The sequence below is a fragment of the Salmo trutta genome, chromosome 26, assembly GCF_901001165.1.
Source record: "Salmo trutta chromosome 26, fSalTru1.1, whole genome shotgun sequence".
In the NCBI taxonomy this organism is placed as follows: domain Eukaryota; kingdom Metazoa; phylum Chordata; class Actinopteri; order Salmoniformes; family Salmonidae; genus Salmo; species Salmo trutta.
In genome coordinates, this window is record NC_042982.1 from 12,749,347 (window position 1) to 12,772,868 (window position 23,522).

General features: G+C 44.0%; 1 protein-coding gene and 1 pseudogene across 4 annotated transcripts in view; both read right to left on the minus strand.

Moving 5' to 3' along the window:
- Positions 1-2,724: 2,724 nt before the first annotated feature.
- LOC115162801 (transmembrane protein 25-like) lies at positions 2,725-8,138 on the minus strand (annotated as a pseudogene).
- The window catches only part of LOC115163130 (serine/threonine-protein kinase SIK3 homolog), a 50,687-nt gene continuing 34,984 nt past the window's right edge, over positions 7,820-23,522 (minus strand). For 2 of the 4 annotated variants that reach the window (XM_029714770.1, XM_029714768.1), the window contains 10 exons: positions 23,260-23,401; positions 15,319-15,438; positions 14,979-15,037; positions 14,642-14,745; positions 14,178-14,475; positions 12,148-12,836; positions 11,791-11,957; positions 11,373-11,502; positions 10,697-10,823; positions 7,820-10,109 (listed from right to left, as the gene is read on the minus strand). In XM_029714770.1, the coding sequence (XP_029570630.1) occupies positions 10,702-10,823; positions 11,373-11,502; positions 11,791-11,957; positions 12,148-12,836; positions 14,178-14,475; positions 14,642-14,745; positions 14,979-15,037; positions 15,319-15,438; positions 23,260-23,401 (1,831 nt within the window). In that variant the 3' untranslated portion in view covers positions 7,820-10,109; positions 10,697-10,701. Of the gene's footprint in view, positions 10,110-10,696; positions 10,824-11,372; positions 11,503-11,790; positions 11,958-12,147; positions 12,837-14,177; positions 14,476-14,641; positions 14,746-14,978; positions 15,038-15,318; positions 15,448-23,259; positions 23,402-23,522 lie in introns of all 4 variants that reach the window. The other 2 variants (XM_029714769.1, XM_029714767.1) reach the window with 1 other exon arrangement.

A 23,522-nucleotide genomic window follows, 5' to 3' on the forward strand; every position in this document is an offset into this window, starting at 1 on the left:
TACATATACATATGAATACAAATATACATGTACACGTTATATACTTTGAGAAATATCTATTGTTTATGTATATATCCATAGAAATATATCTGTTCACATACATTGTCTTGGACATTCTTATGATATACAAAGAACCCTAAGCATTCCGTAATCCAACAGGAGTTCATGGTTATGGTATGTGATCAACAAACTGCAGTATATGGATATTTGCTATTTGCTATTTTATTAGGATCTCCATTAGCTGTTGCAATAGCAGCAGCTACTCTTCCTGGGGTCCACACAAAACATGATATATTACAGAATGACATAATACAGAACATCAATAGACAAGAACAGCTCAAGGACATAACTACATACATTTTTTTTTTAAAGGCACACGTAGCCTACATATCAATGCATACACAAACTATCTAGGTCAAATAGGGGAGAGGCGTTGTGCTGTGAGGTGTTGCTTCATCTGTTTTTTTGAAACCAGGTTTTCTGTTTATTTGAGCAATATGAGATGGAAGGAAGTTCCATGCAATAATGGCTCTATATGATACTGTATGCTTTCTTGAATTTGTTCTGGATTTCGGGACTGTGAAAAGACCCCTAGTGGCATGTCTAGTGGGGTAAGTGTGTGTGTGTGTCAGAGCTGTGTGTAAGTTGACTAAGCAAACAATTTGGGATTTTCAACACATTAATGTTTCTTAATAAAAGAAGAAGTGATGCAGTCAGTCTCTCCTCAACTCTTAACCAAGAGAGACTGGCATGCATACTATTTATATCAGCCCTCTTATTACAGTGAAGAGCAAGACGTGCCGCTCTGTTCTGGGCCAGCTGCAGCTTAACTAGGTCTTTCCTTGCAGCACTCGACCACACAACTGGACAATAATCAAGATTAGGCAACACTAGAGCCTGCAGAACTTGCTTTTTGGAGTGTGGTGTCAAAAAAACAGAGCATATCTTTATTACGGACAGATCTCTCCTCATCTTTACAACCATTGAATCTATATGTTTTGACCATGACAGTTTACAATCTACGGTAACGCCAAGTAATTTAGTCTCCTCAACTTGTTCAACAGCCACACCTTTCATTACCAGATTCAGTGGAGGTCTAGCACTTAAAGAATGATTTGTACCAAATACAATGCTCTTAGTTTTAGAGACATTCAGGACCAGAGATGTGGTAGTTGTCAGTCAGTGTAAACCATCTAAAACACTGGTACAGTATACTCCCCACACTGAGCATCAGTTTAGGTGTTTAGAGCCATCTAAAACACTGGTACAGTATACTTCCCACACTGAGCATCAGTTTAGGTGTTTAGAGCCATCTAAAACACTGGTACAGTATACTTCCCACACTGAGCATCAGTTTAGGTGTTTAGAGCCATCTAAAACACTGGTACAGTATACTTCCCACACTGAGCATCAGTTTATGTGTTTAGAGCCATCTAAAACACTGGTACAGTATACTTCCCACACTGAGCATCAGTTTAGGTGTTTAGAGACATCTAAAACACTGGTACAGTATACTTCCCACACTGAGCATCAGTTTAGGTGTTTAGAGCCATCTAAAACACTGGTACAGTATACTTCCCACACTGAGCATCAGTTTAGGTCTTTAGAGCCATCTAAAACACTGGTATAGTATACTTCCCACACTGAGCATCAGTTTAGGTGTTTAGAGCCATCTAAAACACTGGTACAGTATACTTCCCACACTGAGCATCAGTTTAGGTCTTTAGAGCCATCTAAAACACTGGTACAGTATACTTCCCACACTGAGCATCAGTTTAGGTCTTTAGAGCCATCTAAAACACTGGTACAGTATACTTCCCACACTGAGCATCAGTTTAGGTCTTTAGAGCCATCTAAAACACTGGTACAGTATACTTCCCACACTGAGCATCAGTTTAGGTGTTTAGAGCCATCTAAAACACTGGTATAGTATACTTCCCACACTGAGCATCAGTTTAGGTGTTTAGAGCCATCTAAAACACTGGTATAGTATACTTCCCACACTGAGCATCAGTTTAGGTGTTTAGAGCCATCTAAAACACTGGTACAGTATACTTCCCACACTGAGCATCAGTTTAGGTGTTTAGAGCCATCTAAATGCATTAATTTGATTCTACAACTGCACCTTTTGATGATTCAGTCCATGGCAGTCAGAGTTATTAGCCTGGTCCCAGATCTGTTCATGACATATTGTCACACCAAACAGACAGACAGCACAAACACAGGACCAGGCTACAGATGTATACCCGTCAGCTTGAAATACACTATCCAATAAACAAAGGACCTGATATTCTGAGTTTCTGATTTTCACTGAATCAAGTTGGCATGCTGTAATATGTTAATCTGGACAACCTCAGAGTGAGATAGCCAACTACAGTATCTTCCTGATCGGTTTCTCTTGCTGGTCCGCGCCTGTAATCATCTCAGCATCTCTATTGGTCCTTTTTGAAGATGGGATCGGCTGATTGGCTGACAGGCTCCAGGTTCCTATTGGCCGGTTGAACTGTGGTTTGACCACCCAGTGGTGGGACTGTGGCATAGTAGTCAGAGACAGATCTCATCACTGCTCTTGCTGTTCACCTTATAGATGTAGCCCACCATGGAGTACCGGCCAAAGCCTGGAGGGGGTGTCAACAACAAACTTTATAACAATGTACAGACATATGTGGTGCACGGTATTTACACACAAACAATAATTATACACACACACACACACACTAATATATAAACTTATTCACACCCTTTGTAACAGCCTGAAAGTATGTAACATTACATTAGTGTGAAGTGGGCCAACTAATTTCCATTCAACAGGCAAGCTGACCCTAAACCTCTGAACCATGTCTTAACCCTAGCAGCATAGGCAGCAGAGAGATCCTCCTCTTCCTCGCTCATCTTCTCCCCAAGGTGTTGTTTGGCGGAGTCTCTTCCTACAGAGAGACATCGTGATGAGGAAGTAGAGTAACAGATGGGACGGAGTCATGGAGAAGACCACCGGGACAGGTGCCAGTGCCCAGGGCACCAACATGGCCACTCTGTTTCCTGTTTCCTGTTCTGTAATTGCTTTGCACCATTGATGAGACTTCTACCTCGGTTCTAATGAGGTATCTGTCTCTCAGCAGTAGTGTCTTACCTTTACGCAGGGTGCTGAGGTCATTGAGTTGCATGTTGAAAGGTAGAGACATGTTCTCTCTGGGTAGGTATATCTTGTCTACCTTCATAGTAGGTGATTCGATACTGAAACAAGAATCATGGGGTGTATTCATTAGTGCACACCGTCGCAAACCAAAGCAATGAAAATTAGTCTCTTATTGGATAAGTTCAGGTATGCCCCTCCCCATTTTGGCCTGTTTGCTTCTGTTTGTTTCCTAGTGAATACATACATGTAAAGGATATTATTATACAGACACTTGCCTTATATATTGTACAGTAAATATAAACAGAGGAGCATGCTCATGCATAAATATATACCATTGAATACAATACGTAGGAATTACATCTTAGTAATTTTACCAGACACTCTTATCCAGAGCAACTAAGTGTGCATACATTTTCATACTCCCTCCTCCTTTACCTTTTATTTCATATTCAAAGAAAGACACATTTAGACCGATACCTATGCTGACAACTGACACAAATAGATAAACTAGCCAAATAACGTACGTTACCATTTTTTCGCCATTATAATCTCGACTGGCTCATCTGAAAAAGAACAGGCACAGACATTCTTCAGAGACTTAAAGCACCTCATTCATTGTATCACCGAAATACAACAGTTCCTCCTTGCTCCCCTGTCTCACCGATGATGGCCTTGCCCTTGTGCAGAAGGCAGAGCACCAGAAGGCTGAGGATGAGAAGGGTAATGAAGGCCACAGCGCCCCCTGTCAGGATGCCCAGCACCGGCAGCTCCACCCTGGACTGGAGGAACACTGGAGAATACAGATTCAGGACTGTAGTAGAAAAAAGGGGCTTTTACATTTACATTTACATTTAAGTCATTTAGCAGACGCTCTTATCCAGAGCGACTTACAAATTGGTGCATTCACCTTGTGATATCCAGTGGAACAACCACTAGAAGGATTACTTTATCCTATCCCAGGTATTCCTTAAAGAGGTGGGGCTTCAGGTGTCTCCGGAAGGTGGTGATTGACTCCGCTGTCCTGGCGTCGTGAGGGAGCTTGTTCCACCATTGGGGTGCCAGAGCAGCGAACAGTTTTGACTGGGCTGAGTGGGAACTGTGCTTCCTCAGAGGTAGGGAGGCGAGCAGGCCAGAGGTGGATGAACGCAGTGCCCTTGTTTGGGTGTAGGGCCTGATCAGAGCCTGAAGGTACGGAGGTGCCGTTCCCCTCACAGCTCCGTAGGCAAGCACCATGGACTTGTAGAGCTACTGATCTGAGCCGAGCTGGGCCAAACCAAGCTATGCTCAGGTGGCCTGGTTACGCGTCCACCCTTCACTGGAAATAAAATATGCAAGACAGTCTGGTTCGGTACCATAGTGAGAAAAGGGTAAAAATGATAATAACCTGCCAGACCTGCCAGAGGTAGGTTGCTCTGAGCTGCACCGACACTGTTGCTGGTGTTCACAGAGACGTTCCCTGATAGGCTGCTCAGGGTGACCTGCAGCGTGTGATTGGTCAGCCATGGGTAGCGCCGTGAGTCCAGGATGAGGAAGTCCGAGGTGTTGGCCACCAGCTGGCCAGACTGGTCCACCCAGGTGATGTGTGCAGGGGGTTGGACTGTACCAAGGCAAAGAGGACCAGGGAGAGGCCAGGGTCTGAGGTTTCAGAGTAGTGAGCGTTTACACGCAGAATCTCTGGCAGGACTGGGATAGAAAAGGTATGGGAACATAACAAATAGAGGGAACCTGAGCATCACATCGGTTCAATATACTACTGGGTTTAAATAACCTACAGTGGTGGGATCATATTGGATATTGATATTAGCACTGGGACCAATGATAATATCTGAGTGGGCAGAAGGACTGGGGTTAATACTGTATTTGGTTATGAAACCATAGCAGCCACAACATATAATCATATAAACACATCCCCACACCACAAAACATCAGTAGATCATTCAACAAGCCTCCTGACACTGCACATTAAGGGTGACGGTGGCGTTGTAGCTCTCTCCACAGTGAGGGCTGGAGGCAGCACACACCAGCTTTCTATCCCACTTCCTGGCTCTCAGAGAGAAGGTGCTGTTGTGCTTGGAGTCCGATTTCAGCAGCCCAGACTCCTCCACTGATGTCACCACCAGGCGCCCAGGTGTCCGTTTGTCCGTCGGCTGTCTCTGTTGCTTCCCGTTGAGACAGCACGTCAGCAGGGGCGGGGCATTAGGATTCCAACCCTCTGACTGGCAGTTGAACTTGCGGGTGACATTCTCTTTCAGTGTTAGCGCAGCTCGATGCCGTCCATCAATCTTGGGATCGTGTTCGATCGCACCTGGATGTATAGAGAAGTTTATATGTTCAAAATATGTGCACTTGAAACCCAGTGTCTATTTAAATGTACTTTTCATCTGTTTCTCATGAGACTCTTTATCCTTTATCAGTATATTGTAACTCAAAGAACTGAGTAGTATACTGTGTGGTGGTATATTTTCCATGATCCAGTCTTGTTACTGACCTGTCCATGACCAGGCCAGACCCCTGCATCAGACACACAGGACCACCAACACCCAGCTGCTATCTCACACACACACACACACACACACACACACACACACACACACACACACACACGCACACAGATTGCTCTCCAGTGACTGATTAGAGGGATTACACAGACAAGAGAATAACAAGGAAAACAGAGGTGGACAAACAGACAGAAACAAGACAGGGAGAGAGAGTGCGAGAGAGCGAACATTGACATGTAAGAATTACATTAGCCCTAGAAAGAAAGACAAGAAACAAGAAAACACTGACAGAAGGAAAGAAACTGGAACCAAGACAGTAAAAACACGCAGGGATAAAGAGGACAGATCCCTACGAGAGACAAAGAAAATGTGGTGAACACAAGTTGAGATGGATAAACAACTAATGTGAACATACAATGTCAACAGAGGAGCAGTAGCTTCCTGGACAATCCATCAAAAGACACAGGAACAGCCAATCAGAGAGGATACAACAGTCTATGAAAGACACAGAAATAGCCAAAGTGCATTCCAATTTATTTTTTACATTTTAGTAATTTAGCACTCTTATCCAGAGCGACGTACAGTAGTGAAATCATACATTTCCATACTTTTTTCATTTTTGGTCCCTTGTGGGAATCGAACCCACAATACTGGCGTTGCAAGTGCCATGCTCTCCCAACTGAGCCACAGGGGACCATAGGCATATAAAGACACAATGAACAGTGACGAGGAGAGGTAGAGTAAGAGTTGATTATGCTCTTCACAAATAGACCCTGAATTCAAAGTATTCAATAATAATAGTAAATGTGCTTGTTATCAAAACAAGCACAATCATAACAAGCACAGGCACAAAAGATTGAAGGGAGTAATGGACAAGAGTGGGCTAGACTCTGCACAACACACTCAATCTGCTGTGTAGGGATGCACTCAGTGTCTCAAAACACACACACAGCAATGCACACAGCACTGTCTTTCAAACTCAGATACACCAACAAACACAACACATAACAGTCCTAATCTTTCTTCCCTCATTCTTTCTTATTTTTCTCTCTCTCACACACACACACACACACACACACACACGTTAGTGCTACCTTGGCACAGTCGGCAGAAGGATGATTCAGCCTGTCGGTCCTCCATGCATGCTGGGTAGGGTAGCAGAGGAGACGATAGGAAGCCACCCCCCCCCCGGCTCACTCAACCACACACACACACACACACACACACACACACACACACGATCCTCCGACTGCAGCAAGCAGCATTTAGTGTCTGACGCAGGCCGTCATGCTGTCGCCACACAGATAACGAGAAGGGGAGAGGAAAGAGGAGCGGGGGCGCGAGAGGAAAACAGGATATGCTACGCAATGCAGCCATCATTTAATGAGCCACTAACCATGTATTCCAAGGTGTGAGAGAGAGAAAAGGGAGAGATGGCTGGAAGGAGAGTGATGAGGGGGCAAGGTGTCAGTCTATTAAGGCACAGGGACTAGACTTATCCATCTTCCAATCGCAGCATCCCTGCCTGCCCCTCCCCTATTACATACTACAGGGCTCCCATATATCTGTGCTCAGCTACCATTGCCTGAAAAGCCACTGCAGTGCAGCTCTACAGACAGACCAAAGAAGATGATCACAGAGCACTGCAGCACCAAGGTAGAGGGATGTAGTAGATCAATAGCTTACCCAATGATCCCCAATTCATCCCTACAGTGCTCCTGTGTCAGGGACAAAGAGGTCCTTTCCTTAAATCTGACAAATACAACTAGTGGAGTTGTTCTTCTTACCCAGGAGCATTTTAGGTTTGTGCCCCATGTATCACATACTGTCAGATCTGGAGTATATGGCAGGGTTGATCATTTTTAAATTCAGTCAATTGAGGAAGTCAACTGAAATTCCAATTCCAGTGGGAATTTCTGTTTACTTTCTGAATTGACTTTATTGAAGTGGAATAGAACGCAATCCTGTTATAGTGCATAAAGGTGTTTGCCGTCGGTGTACATGATTGACCATCATTAAGTCTGCTCCTCAACTACAAGCAACTGCATTACAATAACTTCTAGCTTTTGTATCGAGTCATTCAGTATGAAATTCAGACTGGCAAAAGACAAGCATTAATACAAGCAAACTTTCCACACAGGTGGTATACAGATTCCTTAAATGTATTGAACATCACCCAAACACATTGTCTTTTTAAATTATTTATTTATATATATTTATTTAATTCATCTCAGTTTGGTTGGAATTCTATTTAATCATCATTGTTGCACTTTAGTATTTTTGTACTAAAAATAAAATAAAAAAAATGAAAGGATAGAAAAAGAGAACATAGGTGCCGAGCAGAGAGTTGGTTTACAGACGATGAGAGAAGTCAGACAGAAACAGATAAGGAAGAAGAAAACGAGGAGGTGGTCACTCATCAGCAACACACTCACAGTCCCTCGCTGGACCATGATGCACTGGGAGTCCCTGCGGACAAGGGGGAGGATAGGGGGGCAGATCATTCTCCCAACCCCTACGCTCACTATCTGAAGTGTACATACTGCGTTGGGGTCAAAACCCGAGACCGCTCAGTTTATGGTCAGTTCCTCATTTCTCTCCTTCTGAAGCGATGGAGGACTGAGTCCAGTATTGGGGCTGGAGTAGGTCTCACTTGCTGATCATGTGACGAATGGAGGGAATGAGATAGAGCGAGAAAGAGATAGAAAAGGGGGGCAGCACATGTGCAGAGTAGTAGTCTCCTCCTTGGATGTGGCCGTAGTGGGGCCAGAGTCGGGAGGAGAGACCATGTCCATTGTGTCTCGGCCAATAAGGGGGCGACGAGGTCAGAGACGGAGGGTACCACTGCAGATTGGGGGAGCGAGAGGAGAAGGGGTCTTTCTATCTCCACCTCTAAATGTCTTACGTGATGATGGGGATGATATGTCAGCTATATTACAGTTCCCCTCCATTTCAATTACTGCACTCCCAGCACCGAACCGCCCTACAACCCCATGCCTGCAAAATCTACCCCTAAAAAGCAGAGAACGATAACAATGACAACGGCATCAATGATTGAAATGATAAAAAGTAACAAATAATCACTCTCCTCTTCAAGTGTCTCGATAATAAAACAATAAGAACAATATTTTTTTTATGACAATGAAGGAGACTTCTCCCTGTACTCTTTTGGCTAAAAATCTCAATATTCCCCCCCCAAAATAAAAAAAATATGATATCTGAAGACATCCAAAAATACAAATAATAACAATAACAATATAAAAATGCCTCAACACCTCCCCCCAAAAATGTGATACAGAAATTGCAATCTATACATGGTGTCGCTGTACAGTGGAGGAACGGGAAGAATGTCAGTTAAAACTACCCACAATGCCACACTGTCACAAGAGGGGGCAGGGGAGCGATGGGGAGTGGAAAAAGAGAGAGGAAGGATGGAATGATGAACAGGGGGAGGAGAAGGGCATAAAACAAGAGAGAACAAGGGAGTGAGAAAAGGAACAGGCAGTATGAGAGGGTAAACAGGGAGAAGAATAAAAGATAGCATTGAACTGAAAGTGCAGAATTACGTAAGTAATCAAAACTAAAATGTTGTCCTCCTTGCAACACAGAACATTTTTTTCCCCTTTAATAATAGTCATTGTAATCATAATAACAATAAAACTTCTTTTACAGTAAACAGTAATAACAATAATAGTAACAATAATGATCATAACTTCTAGATGAACATTAGCCGTAAAAATTAATTTTAAAAACAAGGAAAAGAACAACAGAACAGGAAAATAAAATGTAAAAATGAGAGCTGGTTGTGCTGTGCGATCCTCGATGTCACTGAGCTCCATTGTTTGTTTTTTTAGCACCCCTGAGCCTGAACCAAACCCATCCCCGCAAGCCCAACGTAATGGGTCATTCTGAGAGAGAGCCTCATGGGATCTGAGATCACAGCCGCTCCGGAATGGTCCACCGGAATACTGTGGAGGGGAGAGGGAGGAGCGGACAGAACCCCACAGGAATCCCCACGCACAGACTTGGTGTGAATACTTTGGGTTTGTGGCTGAGTGTTTGCACGTGTATGTTTATGTGATCTATATGTTTTGCCTGTATGACTGCCTGGGACATTGAGGCGCATGAGTATGTTGCTACAGCAACAGTTGGGGGAGGGGGACCACAAGGGGGTAGGAAGGAAGAAGTGAATGGGGTTGGCAGAGCCCAATCTATCCAATCGGATGGAAGAGCAGAAATGGAGAGAGCCAATGACGGCAACGCTTACTAGATGGCTGTGCAGAACAGAATGCTAGCATTGGACCCACTCCCCTCACCCAGCCAATCCCCTCCCACCCACCCCGGACTGCAGCCTGCTGGCAGCCTGCCCTCCCCCAGGACTGACAGAGTGCCCCCTCCAGACAGACAATGGCGGTTTGGCGTGATGCTGCTCAACACAGGTGGCTGATGTGGACCTTTATACACAGGACACACTCCTAGGAGAGAAAGAACACAGAGGGACAGAGTTAACGCTAGGGGTGAATCCCAATTGTCTTTCCCTCATCTTGCTCTCATCTCAAAACACATTGAAAGAGCAGATTTGAGGTTCCTCCCCACGGTCCTTCTCCTCCAGTGCACTTAGAGAAGGTGGCGAAAGAGGTGAGGAACCAAGTTAATACTATTGAGATTCACCCTCGATATCCCCTAGCTAGGAGCACCAACAGTACAAGTACTGTGCTTTATCATGTTCACCTCTTGACCAACAAAGTCAGTACTGTGAATGAGAATCAGGCCAAAAATGACCTGCCTGGCTAAATTAAGGTTTAACTAACTGACAGCTGATCTAAGAACAGCATTAACAAACAGTGGCAACAGTATGGACAACCATTGACATGAGTCTGGCTAAAGACATTCACTCACTGTAGACGGAGTCTAGCACAACAGAGTCATACTGTAAGGTTACTCCAAAATAGCTCCCTATTCCCTATATAGTGCACTACTGGTCAAAGGCCCTGATCAAAAGTAGTGCACCACATAGGGAATAGGGCACCATTTGGGACGCGCCCTAAGTGCATGTGCGTACCCGTGCTAGACCCCGGCCTGCTCCATGCTGTACTGCAGGTCTGGGGGTTTGTAGGTATGAAGGATGTTGCTGGTGCAGGACGACGGGTAGCAGGCTCCAGCGTGGAGTTCTCCCTCCACGTCACATACTGCCAGGAGAAAACACACAGACACACAGCCTTTCAGAATGAAGAACTCCTCCATGTTCAAGGCAGGCATTTGGTGGGTATTGTGAGTGCATGTGCATGATCCTCCGTGGCTCAGTTGGGCGGCAGGTAGCCTAGCGGTTAGGACGTTGGGCCAATAACCAAAAGGTCACTGGTTCGAATACCCGAGCCGTCAAAGTGAAAATCTGCCGGTGTGCCCTTAAGCAAGGCACTTAACCCTAATTTGCTCCAGGGGCGGTGTATTACTATGGCTGACCCTGTAAAACAACACATTTGACTGCACCTCTCCAGTGTATTTCACAATAAAATATTTATTTAAAACGCTAGGATTCTGGGTTTGATTCCCTTTGGGACCACCAATTGAAAATGTATGCACGCACTACTGTAAGTTGTTTTGGATAAAAGCATCTGCTAAAATGGCATATATTATACTATACATTAGTCATGTGATAGAAAGGATTTACTTAAACCAGACTTCATGTTTCACGCACTTTAACCCATTTGGTGTGTGTATGTGTACGTGACACTGACCCGACTCTTCCCGCTGGTGGAGCTGCTGGCTTCCTGTCAGAGGTGATTGGCTGAGGATGTCAGACATGCGGGCGGAGCTCAGAGCCTTGCCAGCCAATAGGCTCATCCCAGTCATGGGCTCGGCCTGGTCCTGAGGAGGTACAGAAAGACACGTTAAGTACATAAATGCACGCACACAGACACACAATGTTCAATTCCAAATCAACCCCTAGTCCCTACCCCTAGGCATGCCATACAGATCTGAAAGGATAGGTATGAGCAACACGGTGCATCGTGCCCTCTGATAGGCTAGGTAAACTAAGACCTATCCATTGAAACTATCCAATCCTTTGAGATCTACATAAGAGGCTGAGAAATTCTGTACATTCTATTTCTATGGTCCCAAACGGAGCACATTATGGCACCGTGAGAGACTCACATAGGCGTCGTCGCTGGTCTGGATGGTGTGGTGGCGCTGTAGCTGGCCCCGGGGCCGATAGCCGTCCCCCTGGGGGCCCCTGGTGGAGTAGCCCACTCCGTTATGGTCAGGCACGCCCTGCTCCATAACCTGCTGCCCTTGGGTCCTGCAGTCAACATGCTCATTGTCTGGATGGGGGGAGAGGAGGAGGGAGGGATTACTGAAGTTAACAATGTAGAATGTAGCTTGTGCGACCGAAGCAGGAGAGCATGTAAAATGCATGTGAATATTAGCATACAGTGACGTGAAAGCTGTTTGAGACTACAGAAATAGAATGACTAGGTTCTACTTCTGTGGTTGAGCCTGCTTGGCCATTACCTCTGGTCGTGGTGGTGCTTCTGATGTAGCTGTGTCTGTGTGTGGGGGAGTTGTAGGGGGGCGTCCCTCCCCGGGGGGGGCCCAGCAGGTCATGGCCGTCCCCACAGCCTTGGGCCTTGGCCAGGAGGCCCTCATGGTAGCCGGGCGGCAGGTCATCCTCCTCCATGCTCTCAGAGTGGGGTAGGCTGGGGGGCTGGACGTCTAGGGGCCTGATCTGGAGGAGGTGTTGGTAGGGGCTCCCCGGCTCCAGAGACTCCCCTTGGCCGAGCTGGCGCAGCAGCATCTCCCCGTAGTCCTGGGGCACATTGGGGGGCGTGGGGGGTGCCGGTCGAGGGCTCTGCCTCTTCAGCAAGGAGGCCAGGTCCTGGGGGGGCAGGCGGGGGTCGGCGTGGCCCGTCAGGGAGTGGCGGGGGGAGAGGAGACCCTGTAGAGTGGGGGTGACGTGCTGCTGGGGCCGGTACTCGAGGGGGGTGGGGGAGAGGAGAGCCTGCTGCAGGGCAGAGGGGCTCCCGTAGCCCCCGCCTCCGGCCCCACCCTGGTAGCCCTCCATCCCTGGCACCTTAAGGGAGGTCCCCTGGAGATAGGGGTTATAGCCCCCCACCACCCCCGAGGCCCGAGACCCCTCATTGAACAGATGGGGGTTGTTGAAGGCGGCCTGGTCGTATGTGTTGAACCGTCCGAGGCTGCGACTGGGGAGCGAGGGACCCAGGGAAGAGAGGGAGAATAGTCAGCTAATGCCCCTTGCAACCAAATGTACCATCCAACACAAACTCTAGCAAATACTGAGAGTGTTCTTACAGGAAAAAAAACGAATACACCATTGAGATAGTATTCTGGATTAAGGAAGTATACAAGAAATACATGACAGTTATTATTTTTAGTAGTATAAAACTGAAAGGAGTTATTTATGAACAGTATGAGAGGAGTATGTCACAAAACACAAATATGTCTACGTGATACAATGACAATACAGTTCTACATGTTCGTCTACACTTTTAACTACAACACTATGACCCACTATGGGTCAAAATCAGCACAGAAACCCTTACGGTTTTAAAGGTCACAAGTCCACTGAGGGGTGTGCAAGCAGTCAAATACACACAAATGCTGATGCTTTTCCAGAGGAAATGACAAGAAAATTAAAGGATGAGGTAACTGCCAAGCTTGGCTAAATACAACACAGACTGGTAGGCGTAGAGCTGCCTAGCTCCTACAGTATGGTGACACTACTACCGTTAGCAGTCATCCCACCACCTACGTCCATTTTAGTCAGCCAATCTCAGTGGAGGACTCAGTGGTGACGTCTTCTTCTTCAGCCAAGTACGTTGTTTTGGGTTATCAACAAACTTTAGTAACAACGGTATTTCTCAATGTAAAAACCCACAAGGATTTGTCTGAAATCCACTAACCTATCAGGTGTAAGACTCTGTGTGTCCCTAAATAGCAGGGGTGTCCAAAGAATTTCCCCCGCGGGTCGCATTCAGTCTTCCCCGAGGTCCCGAGGGCCACACCTAACGTTGGTTATATTTACTCACAGTCAAAATGTGCAAAACATAACATAAGCATCCATCCATCCATCGCTTTTGGGATTTTCTATGATCCCTGACTGTCTAGATTGTTTTCAAAAGGGCCGGATTGAATGGGCTGACGGGCCCATATGTTTGACACCCCTGTTATATAGAGTACTTTGATCAGGGCACATGGTCTAAAGTAGTTCACCATATAGGGAATAGGGTGCCACAGGCAACACGGTTTAAAAAATGTACTATGAGTGGCTTCAGGAACATGGCTTCCTAGGGTTAACTGAGGTATGAGAGAATGAAATCTACAATAACGGTGAACATTATGAAAACGAAAAATAAAGAGGGGAAAAAAATTTAATTGAAGAATTCACAGGAGTGAGGACATGCGAGAAAGTCCAAAACACAGAATTGAAGAACATGAAAGTTGAAGAAAAGTGCTGGCAGAAGGTGCAAAGGGAAAAAGGCATGCCAGGTCAGGCGCAAAGTGAGCAGCAGTGTGAGGGTCACCTGTGGGTCTCGGCGTTGTCTGCACTCAGCTGCTTCCCCAGGACCCGGTGGGCGCACGGCGTAGAAAGGAAGGCATGCTGCTGGCGCTGTTGGGCCCCGCCCCCTCCCAGCTCTACCTCCTGCACCTGGATAGTCACCTGCTGCTGGGGCATGGGTACACCCCCGCCACGGGAGGAGGAGCAGGGCTGCTGCTGCTGGGGAGGCAGGGTGACGGGGCGCAGGCCGCAAGGTGGAGGACTCCCGCTGGAGGGCTGATAGAGGGCGGGGCCGTGCTGGTACTGAACCGCTGATGGCACACCTGTGGGAAGGAAGGAGAGAGCTACTGTACCTACAAACGGGTCATTTCAACCATCACTACGTCCTAATAAGGGATCATTAACCATTTAGTCATATTGACTGATCATTCCATCCTTTAGTCCAATAAAAAAAGACAAGTACGGCTAAGGGGTGGAGTTAGATCTCACCATGGCCCTGCATCATCGCTGTTGGAGGGGGACTCTGATTGGGCTGTCTGAACAAGTGGTTGCTGGGATGTGTAGGCGGTGGGCTGGAGGGCTGGATACGCAACCTGAGGGAAGGGAGAGAACAGACAGGGATGTAAATAACACTCAAATGAATAGAGCGGCACAAAAGCCTGGCTTGTTGGTGGAGCTTCTCTCAGCTACACTACATGTGTTTAGCAGACTATTGCCATTGAGTGTGTTATTTTGAACCTATGTGTCTAAAAAGAAATGCTTGTTTTTAGTCACTAATGATTATCATTAGTCTCTCGCTCAGAGTTGTTGTGTGTGGGGTTCTCACCTCTGGAGCTGGTGGGTAAGGTGACTGGGCTGGCACTCTCCGTGTCCCAAAGACAGGGCCTGCAGAAGGTGGAGAAAGATTCAGATAATGGAAAAACTATTTAGGAACACATCATGGCATGTGTTTACTGTGTTTGTGTCACATCGACCTGCATTTCATGGTGTGCGAGTGTCTTTCAGAGAGAGAAGAGATGGGGACAGAAATGTCTAGGCTAGGGTCATAGTGACTTGCATCTGCTAGTGTAGAAAACGCTGCTCCCGCTGATACAAACCATGCAGTGTGCGTGGGGTTCTCTGTGAGTGTGTGTGTCCATGTCTGTGTCAGTGTGTGTCACAGGGACCTGTATCTGCTGGTGTAGAATCTGCTGCTCCTGCTGGTACAGGAAATGCTGTTGTTGTGTGTGCTCAAGCAGCCTCTCGTCCTGGGGGCAAGCGTACATCTTCTGCAGCTGCTCACACTCCTGGTACACATACGCGCACAAACACACAAACATATTGTCGTTAGAGACCACACAAAGAAAGAAAGACGGTGGCACCCGAAATAAAGGAATAGCATTATTTGCTGTCACTTTCACTCAGAATACCCCCATCCAATGATAATAGAATGCAACGATAAACGAGACTCAAATCAATCCAGGTCTAGATCCGAAAGGCTTCTAAACAGCTTTTACCCCCAGGCCATAAGACCGCTGACCAGCTAATCAAATGGCGACCCGGACTACTTGCATTGACCCCCCCCCCCTCTTTATGCTGCTGCTACTCGCTGTACATTATCTATGCATAGTCACTTTACCGGTTAGGACATCTACTTTGTAAATTACACAAGTCATTTTTCCTACAATTATTTACAGGCAGATTATTTCAGTTATAATTCATTGTATCACAATTCCAGTGGGTCAGAAGTTTACATACACTAAGTTGACTGTGCCTTTAAACAGGTTGGAAAATTCCAGAAATTGATGTCATGGCTTTAGAAGCTTCTGATAGGCTAATTGACATCATTTGAGTCAATTGGAGGTGTACCTGTCGATTTATTTCAAGGCCAACCTTCAAACTCAGTGCCTCTTTGCTTGACATCATCGGAAAATCAAATGAAATCAGCCAAGTCTGGTTCATCCTTGGAAGCAATTTCCAAATGCCTGAAGGTACCACGTTCATCTGTACAAACAATAGTACGCAAGTATAAATGCCATGGGACCACGCAGCCGTCATTCCGCTCAGGAAGGAGACGTGTTTTGTCTCCTAGAGATAAAAGTACCTTGGTGCAAAAAGAGCAAATCAATCCCAGAACAACAGCAAAGGACCTTGTGAAGATGCTGGAGGAAACAGGTACAAAAGTATCTATATCCACAGTAAAAATGAGTCCTATATGGACATAACCTGAAAGGCCGCTCAGCAAAGAAGAAGCCAGTGCTCCAAAACTGCCATAAAAAAAACTGAATGCGGTTTGCAACTGCACATGGGAACAAAGATCGTACTTTTTAGAGAAATGTCCTCTGGTCTGATGAAACAAAAACAGAACTGTTTGGCCATAATGACCATCGTTATGTTTGGAGGAAAAAGGGGGAGGCTTGCAACCCGAAGAACACCATCCCAACCGTGAAGCACGGGGGTGGCAGTATCATGTTGTGGGGGTGCTTTGCTGCAGGAGGGACTGGTGCAGTTCACAAAATAGACAGCATCATGAGGTAGGAAAATTATGTGGATATATTGAAGCAACATCTCAAGACATCAGTCAGGAAGTTAATGCTTGGTCGCAAATGGGTCTTCCAAATGGACAATGACCCCAAGCATACTTCCAAAGTTGTGTCAAAATGGCTTAAGGACAACAAAGTCAAGGTATTGGAGTGGCCATCACAAAGCCCTGACCTCGATCCTATTGAAAATTTGTAGGCAGAACTGAAAAAGCGTGTGAGAGCAAGGAGGCCTTCAAACCTGACTCAGTTACACCAGCTCTGTCAGGAGGAATGGGCCAAAATTCATCCAACTTATTGTGGGAAGGTTGTGGAAGGCTACCCGAAGTTAAACAATTTAACGGCAGCATGGACATTTCTGTAGGCTGCTGCCTACACGCTTAGGTGCAGAAGGAAGATACAATTAAACAGAAGCGTACAGGGTAAGGCAGGACAATGCTTAGGAACTGCAGTGCTTACCCAAATAAGTATTGTAGACCGCAGATCAATGCAAAAAAATACAAGTTTGTCTTTACATATTTCAATATAGTTCAGCCAGCCCTGGAGTTGTGCAGGTGAGAAAATGTAGGAAAAAACTGGACAAAAAAGCTGGAAAAATGAAGCTGGAAAAGTGCATTGATGACTTGTTCTTTACATGGAAAAAATATTGAATGAAAAGCAGAAAATTAAAAATGTCTGGTTTCTGGGAAAACTAAAATGGTATGGTTCCTGGAAAAAAAGATGGATGGGAGAGGGATCTTTAAGTATACAGACTAAACAAGAAACAAATGATCTAATGATTCTGTCTCTTCACAGCAAAATCTGCAGAGCTGGGATGGTTGTATCCCCCATACACACTACCGTTCAAAAGTTTGGGGTCACTTAGAAATGTCCTTGTTTTTTAAAGAAACCACATTTTTTTGTCCATTAAAATAACATTGATCCAAAATACAGTGTAGACATTGTTAATGTTGAAAATGACTATTGTAGCTGGAAACAGCAGATTCTTAAAGGAATATCTACATAGGCGTACAGAGGCCCATTATCAGCAACCATCACTCCTGTGTTCCAATGGACGTTGTGTTAACTAATCCAAGGTTATAATTTTGTGTTAGCTAATCCAAGTTTATCATTTTAAAAGGCTAATTGATCATTAGAAAACAATTTTGCAAGTATGTTAGCACAGCTGAAAACTGTTCTGTTTAAAGAAGCAATAAAACTGTCCTTCTTTAGACTAGTTGAGTATCTGGAGCATAAGCATTTGTGGGTTCGATTACAGGCTCAAAATGGCTAGAAACAAATACTTTCTTCAGAAACTCGTCAGTCTATTCTTGTTCTGAGAAATGAAGGCTATTTCATGCGAGAAATTGACAAGAAACTGAAGATCTCGTTCAACAGTGTGTACTACTCCCTTCACAGAACAGCGCAAACTGGCTCTAACCAGAATAGAAAGAGGAGTGGGAGGCCCCGGTGCACAAATGAGCAAAAGGACAAGTACATTAGTGTGTCTAGTTTGAGAAACAGACGCCTCACAAGCCCTCAACTGGCAGCTTCATTAAATAGTACCCGCAAAACACCAGTCTCAACGTCAACAGTGAAGAGGCGACTCTGGTATGCTGGCCTTCTAGGCAGAGTTGCAAAGAAAAAGCCATATCTCAGACTGGCCAATAAAACGAAAAAATTAAGATGGGCAAAAGAACAGACACTGGACAGAGGAACTCTGCCTAGAAGGCCAGCATCCTGGAGTCACCTCTTCACAGTTGACATTGAGACTGGTGTTTTGCCACTCAAGTCTCAATGTCCTTGAGTGGCCCAGCCAGAGCCCGGACTTGAACATGATCTAACATCTTTGGAGAGACCTGAAAATAGCTGTGCAGCGACGCTCCCCATCCAACCTGACAGAGCTTGAGAGGATCTGCAGAGAAAGGGAGAAACACCCCAAATACAAGTGTGCCAAGCTTGTAGCGTCACACCCAAGAAGACTCGAGGCTGTAATCGCTGCCAAAGGTGCTTCAACAAAGTACTGAGTAAAGGGTCTGAATACTTATGTAAATATGATTTCAGTTTTCATTTGTTTTATAAAATTACAAAAAAATACTAAAAACCTGTTTTAGATTTGTCATGGGGTATTGTGTGTAGGCTGATAAGGTAAAAAAACCAAAGTAAGAAAATGTGGAAAAAATAAAGGGGTCTGAATACTTTCCGAATGCACTGTAAATTCCAATCATACTTTATCAAAAGCCTTTTCAAAGTCAGCTATAAATACCAGGCCCGGTTTCCCAGATTTTTCATAGTGTTCTATTATTTCCAGTAATTATATTATCTCCAATGTCCATGTAAAGTCCATGTAAATCACCTGTCTGATTAGGATTAATAATGTCCGACAATACCTTTTTAATTCTATGCACAATGCTAGAATTTCTGCATCACAACACTGAAGTGTAAGGAAAGTCAACATTTTTAAATGGACTGGATCTTTATCCTTACCACTTGGATTCTGTTTCAGTAAAAATGAAAATCAGACCTTGTTGAGTATCTGATAATCTACTATTTTTATTGGAGTGGTTAAAAAAACATGCTAATAACGGTCCTCTGAGTATACCAAAAAAGGTTTGATATACCTCCACTGGTGTGCCATTCAGCCCTGGAGTTGTCCCAGACGTAAAGGCTTTAATTGCATCAAAAGGTTCCTCCTTTGTAATTTTGCCTTCACATGAGCCTTTCGGTACAGCTGATCATTTTACATTATTAATAGAAAGAAAGACATACAATTAACTTAGGTTAGTGGAGACGGAGGAGACAAACGAAAACATACTTTAAAAGGACTTTGCTTCCTCTGAAAATATTGTTTGGTGAAGTTTCAGTAAATTATTTTTGGTAGCATTTCTATGTTGAAGACATAAAAAATTATTTGGTGCATTTTTCCCAAATATTACATCCAGTTTGCTTTATTTTTATAACATAGCACACTTGATTTTTCTTGAATAAGTTCTTCCATTTCTTTTTGTTTTTCCTCTAACTTATTCTGTTCCTCTATGTTACAGTTTTTATTGCTATCTAACTGTATTGTTAGTCCTATTTCCTTTGTTATAATGGTCTCTTTTAACTTAAATTGCTTTTGTTTTATAGATGAGAACTGAACTGCATGGCCTCTAAAGGCACATTTAAAAGTGTCCCATACAATAAGGGGATCTGCTATACCTATGTTATTTCGAAAAAAAAGAAAAAAGAAAGTCGGTTATAAATGATTCTGTCCTAGCTAAAAACAAGTTATCATCCAATAGGCTTTGATTAAATTTCCAATATTCTCGCCCACGTGGGAATTCTTTACGAGTAATGTATATGAAAATTATTTTATGGTCCGACTGCATTCTGTCCCCTCTCAACACTTTTTAAAAAATGTGGGTGCCAGCGAGAATGACAAGAAAGTAGTCAAGACAACTAGCTTGATTGAGCCTCCGCCATGTATATCTCACTAGGTCAGGATATTAAACCTCCTCCATGTATATCTCACTAGGTCAGGATATTAAACCTCCTCCATGTATATCTCACTAGGTCAGGATATTAAACCTCCTCCATGTATATCTCACTAGGTCAGGATATTAAACCTCCGCCATGTATATCTCACTAGGTCAGGATATTAAACCTCCACCATGTGTATCTCACTAGGTCAGGATATTAAACCTCCTCCATGTATATCTCACTAGGTCAGGATCTTAAACCTCCACCATGTGTATCTCACTAGGTCAGGATATTAAACCTCCTCCATGTATATCTCACTAGGTCAGGATATTAAACCTCCTCCATGTATATCTCACTAGGTCAGGATATTAAACCTCCTCCATGTATATCTCACTAGGTCAGGATATTAAACCTCCACCATGTATATCTCACTAGGTCAGGATATTAAACCTCCTCCATGTATATCTCACTAGGTCAGGATATTAAACCTCCTCCATGTATATCTCACTAGGTCAGGATATTAAACCTCCTCCATGTATATCTCACTAGGTCAGGATATTAAACCTCCGCCATGTATGTCTCACTAGGTCAGGATATTAAACCTCCATGTATATCTCACTAGGTCAGGATATTAAACCTCCTCCATGTATATCTCACTAGGTCAGGATATTAAACCTCCTCCATGTATATCTCACTAGGTCAGGATATTAAACCTCCTCCATGTATATCTCACTAGGTCAGGATATTAAACCTCCTCCATGTATATCTCACTAGGTCAGGATATTTAAGCCTCCATATTTCCACTAGTTCCAATATATCAATGACATTGGTGATTTCCTTAAGTGCATGAGGGTGATAGTTTGTAGTGTGATTTCCTTTAAGATCCAGTTTATAATTTACCACCATTGTATTGCTTGTAGGTTTGATACATTATTATATATATTTTCAAAAAGGCATGGATCATCATTATTTGGACCGTATATATTAATGAGCCAAATATGTTTATGGTCCAATAACATATTTAAAATCATCCATCTACCTTGAGGATCTGTTTGGACAATTTGCAGATTCAGATCAAAATGATTGTTTATTAAGATCATCAACCCCCCATCAAAACCTCAGTTTCTTTGCCCATGGAAGAAAAATACCCCCCCCCCACCAAATTGTTGAATGAGTTCCCTGGTAATAGATATTATATTCCTTTTCTTTTATCCAGGTAAATACTGATAGTATTTTCTTATTATCTGCTAAGACATTACAATTATAATTGGCTATACTTATTTCACCATTTACCATAATGAGATACAAGTTGCAATTAAATTTATCATAATATATGTTTGTAAACTTACCATTAAAAAGTACCATAGTGATTGAGTGTCCATATAGGTGTACCATGATATTTGCATTGCTATTAAGTTAACCTCCAATTGTTCTCCACTTTTCCACCCTTTCCTCCACAAACAACCACAAGCTCAGATGTTGTTCCAGTTGTTCCATCCTCGAGCCCAACTCAAGAAAGGACTTGATGTGCAAATACAGTTGCAGCTGTTTGAGAAGGCAGGCAAAAATGGGGAGACTTGATTAACCAATGTCAAGTCCTAGCTGATGGAGAAATTCTTTGTATATTATGCTCACCCATCAGAGAGCAGGGGAGGTGCTGCTTTAGTGGGTCTCCGACCGCATTTATCTTTCTGTTTTGGCTGCGTATAGGCTAGTTACAGTAGGCCCAGAAAACAGATAAGGACTTCTCCTTAGTATAGGAGTCGCTCAGGTGGGTGTCTAGGATATAGAGTTGGGGACCGTCTCATCATGATAGGCCAACAAATCAATAACCTAGATTTATAATTTGTTTTAAAATGTATATCCCATATCTGTACAAGATTGAAAGCTCTCTCTCTCTTACAATCCCTGCTCACAGACACACATGGGCTCTGAGATTTGCAACCATTTTCCTTTTTCACTCACCCTTCTTTTTCACTCACCCACTCACCCTTCCATCACAATACACCTGCACATAGACACAGAGGACATAGAAGGCACACTATGTGGGTATCTCTACCATGTTGATTTGAGTACTTTTGTGTTCCAGTTCCTTCTATTTGGAGATGTATTATTTAGCTAATTATTCTTGTCTAATGCTGTCTTATCTATTTATAAAACACTATAAATAGAAAGTGGAATACTAATTATTTTACAACATTCCCTACCATCTTGAATGGTATAGTGTAGTTGTGGTTCATTTCTTTATCAATTGTTGTATTTTATTGTTTTCCTATATATTTTATGATTACAATCCCTACAATTCTTTTTCTTCTAGATGATTACAATACCATGGATAGTATTGGTGTTCCATTATTCCACTCCTCTATGGGAACTTTGTGATATTTAGAATTACCGTCTTCGAACATTTGGTTGTCAATGCAGTTTATCGACTACAAGGGCTACACGTTTCCCTTTTAATCCATCTCCTTGAAGTGTGGGTACAGAACTTTGCGCCGCGCTGCAATTTTCTTTGGGAACTGATCATTCATGCCTATTTTCGTGCCAGCGAGTGTGTAGAATTATTTTTGACTTAGAATAGCCCACAAAAAGAAAACTTGTCATCCGTAGCCTGCACTCGAATAGCAAATGGAGGTTACATGCGGTTACATTTTTAATATGCTAGCATAGGCAGTGCTTCCATAAGGCTAGAGGAAGGGAAGCTTTCCCTAAAGTAAATTTAATTAAATTGCCACAATTATATTGCCAAATTAGCCTATTCCTGTCTATACAGAAAGAAATAACATAATTCAAAATAGGCTACTAAACCATGATTTGGCCAGAGGATAATTAGCTTCTTTAAAAAAAAAAAAGTTGTGGATTGTTTAAAATCGTTCTGCCTGCAGTCAGAAGGAAAGGCAGCGCGTGCAATTCGGCCAGATTATTGTTGAGTTGTGAAAAGTAGAAAGGCCAAGCCAGGCATATCGCAATATTTCAAGATACAGTTGCATAGCCTATAGAAATGTTGTGCAACAAGCCTAGTTACCTTGACTAAACGGTCATGTGGAATTTGACTGCGGTAATACATACGGTCACCGTAACAGCCCTAGGTTGTAGGTTTACAACACCAGGTGGGGGTGTACAGAGCCAGGTGAGGGTGTATAGTACCTGTTTGAGCTGCCTGATGAGGCTGCTGTTCTCCAGGTGGGCCTTAAAGGCCTGGATGGTGGTGGCCCCATCGGAAAAGCGCCTCACGGGGGAGAAACGCTCCATGGGCAAGTGCAGGGTGTTACAGTCCTTGTAGCTGGACCTGGGGAGGTGCGCAGAGCCGCACACATACATACACACAGATCCAGACGCATAGACAGGAGCCAGATATAGATAGAAATGGATACACAGGTGAAGTCGCAGAAATGGATACAGAGGTGAAG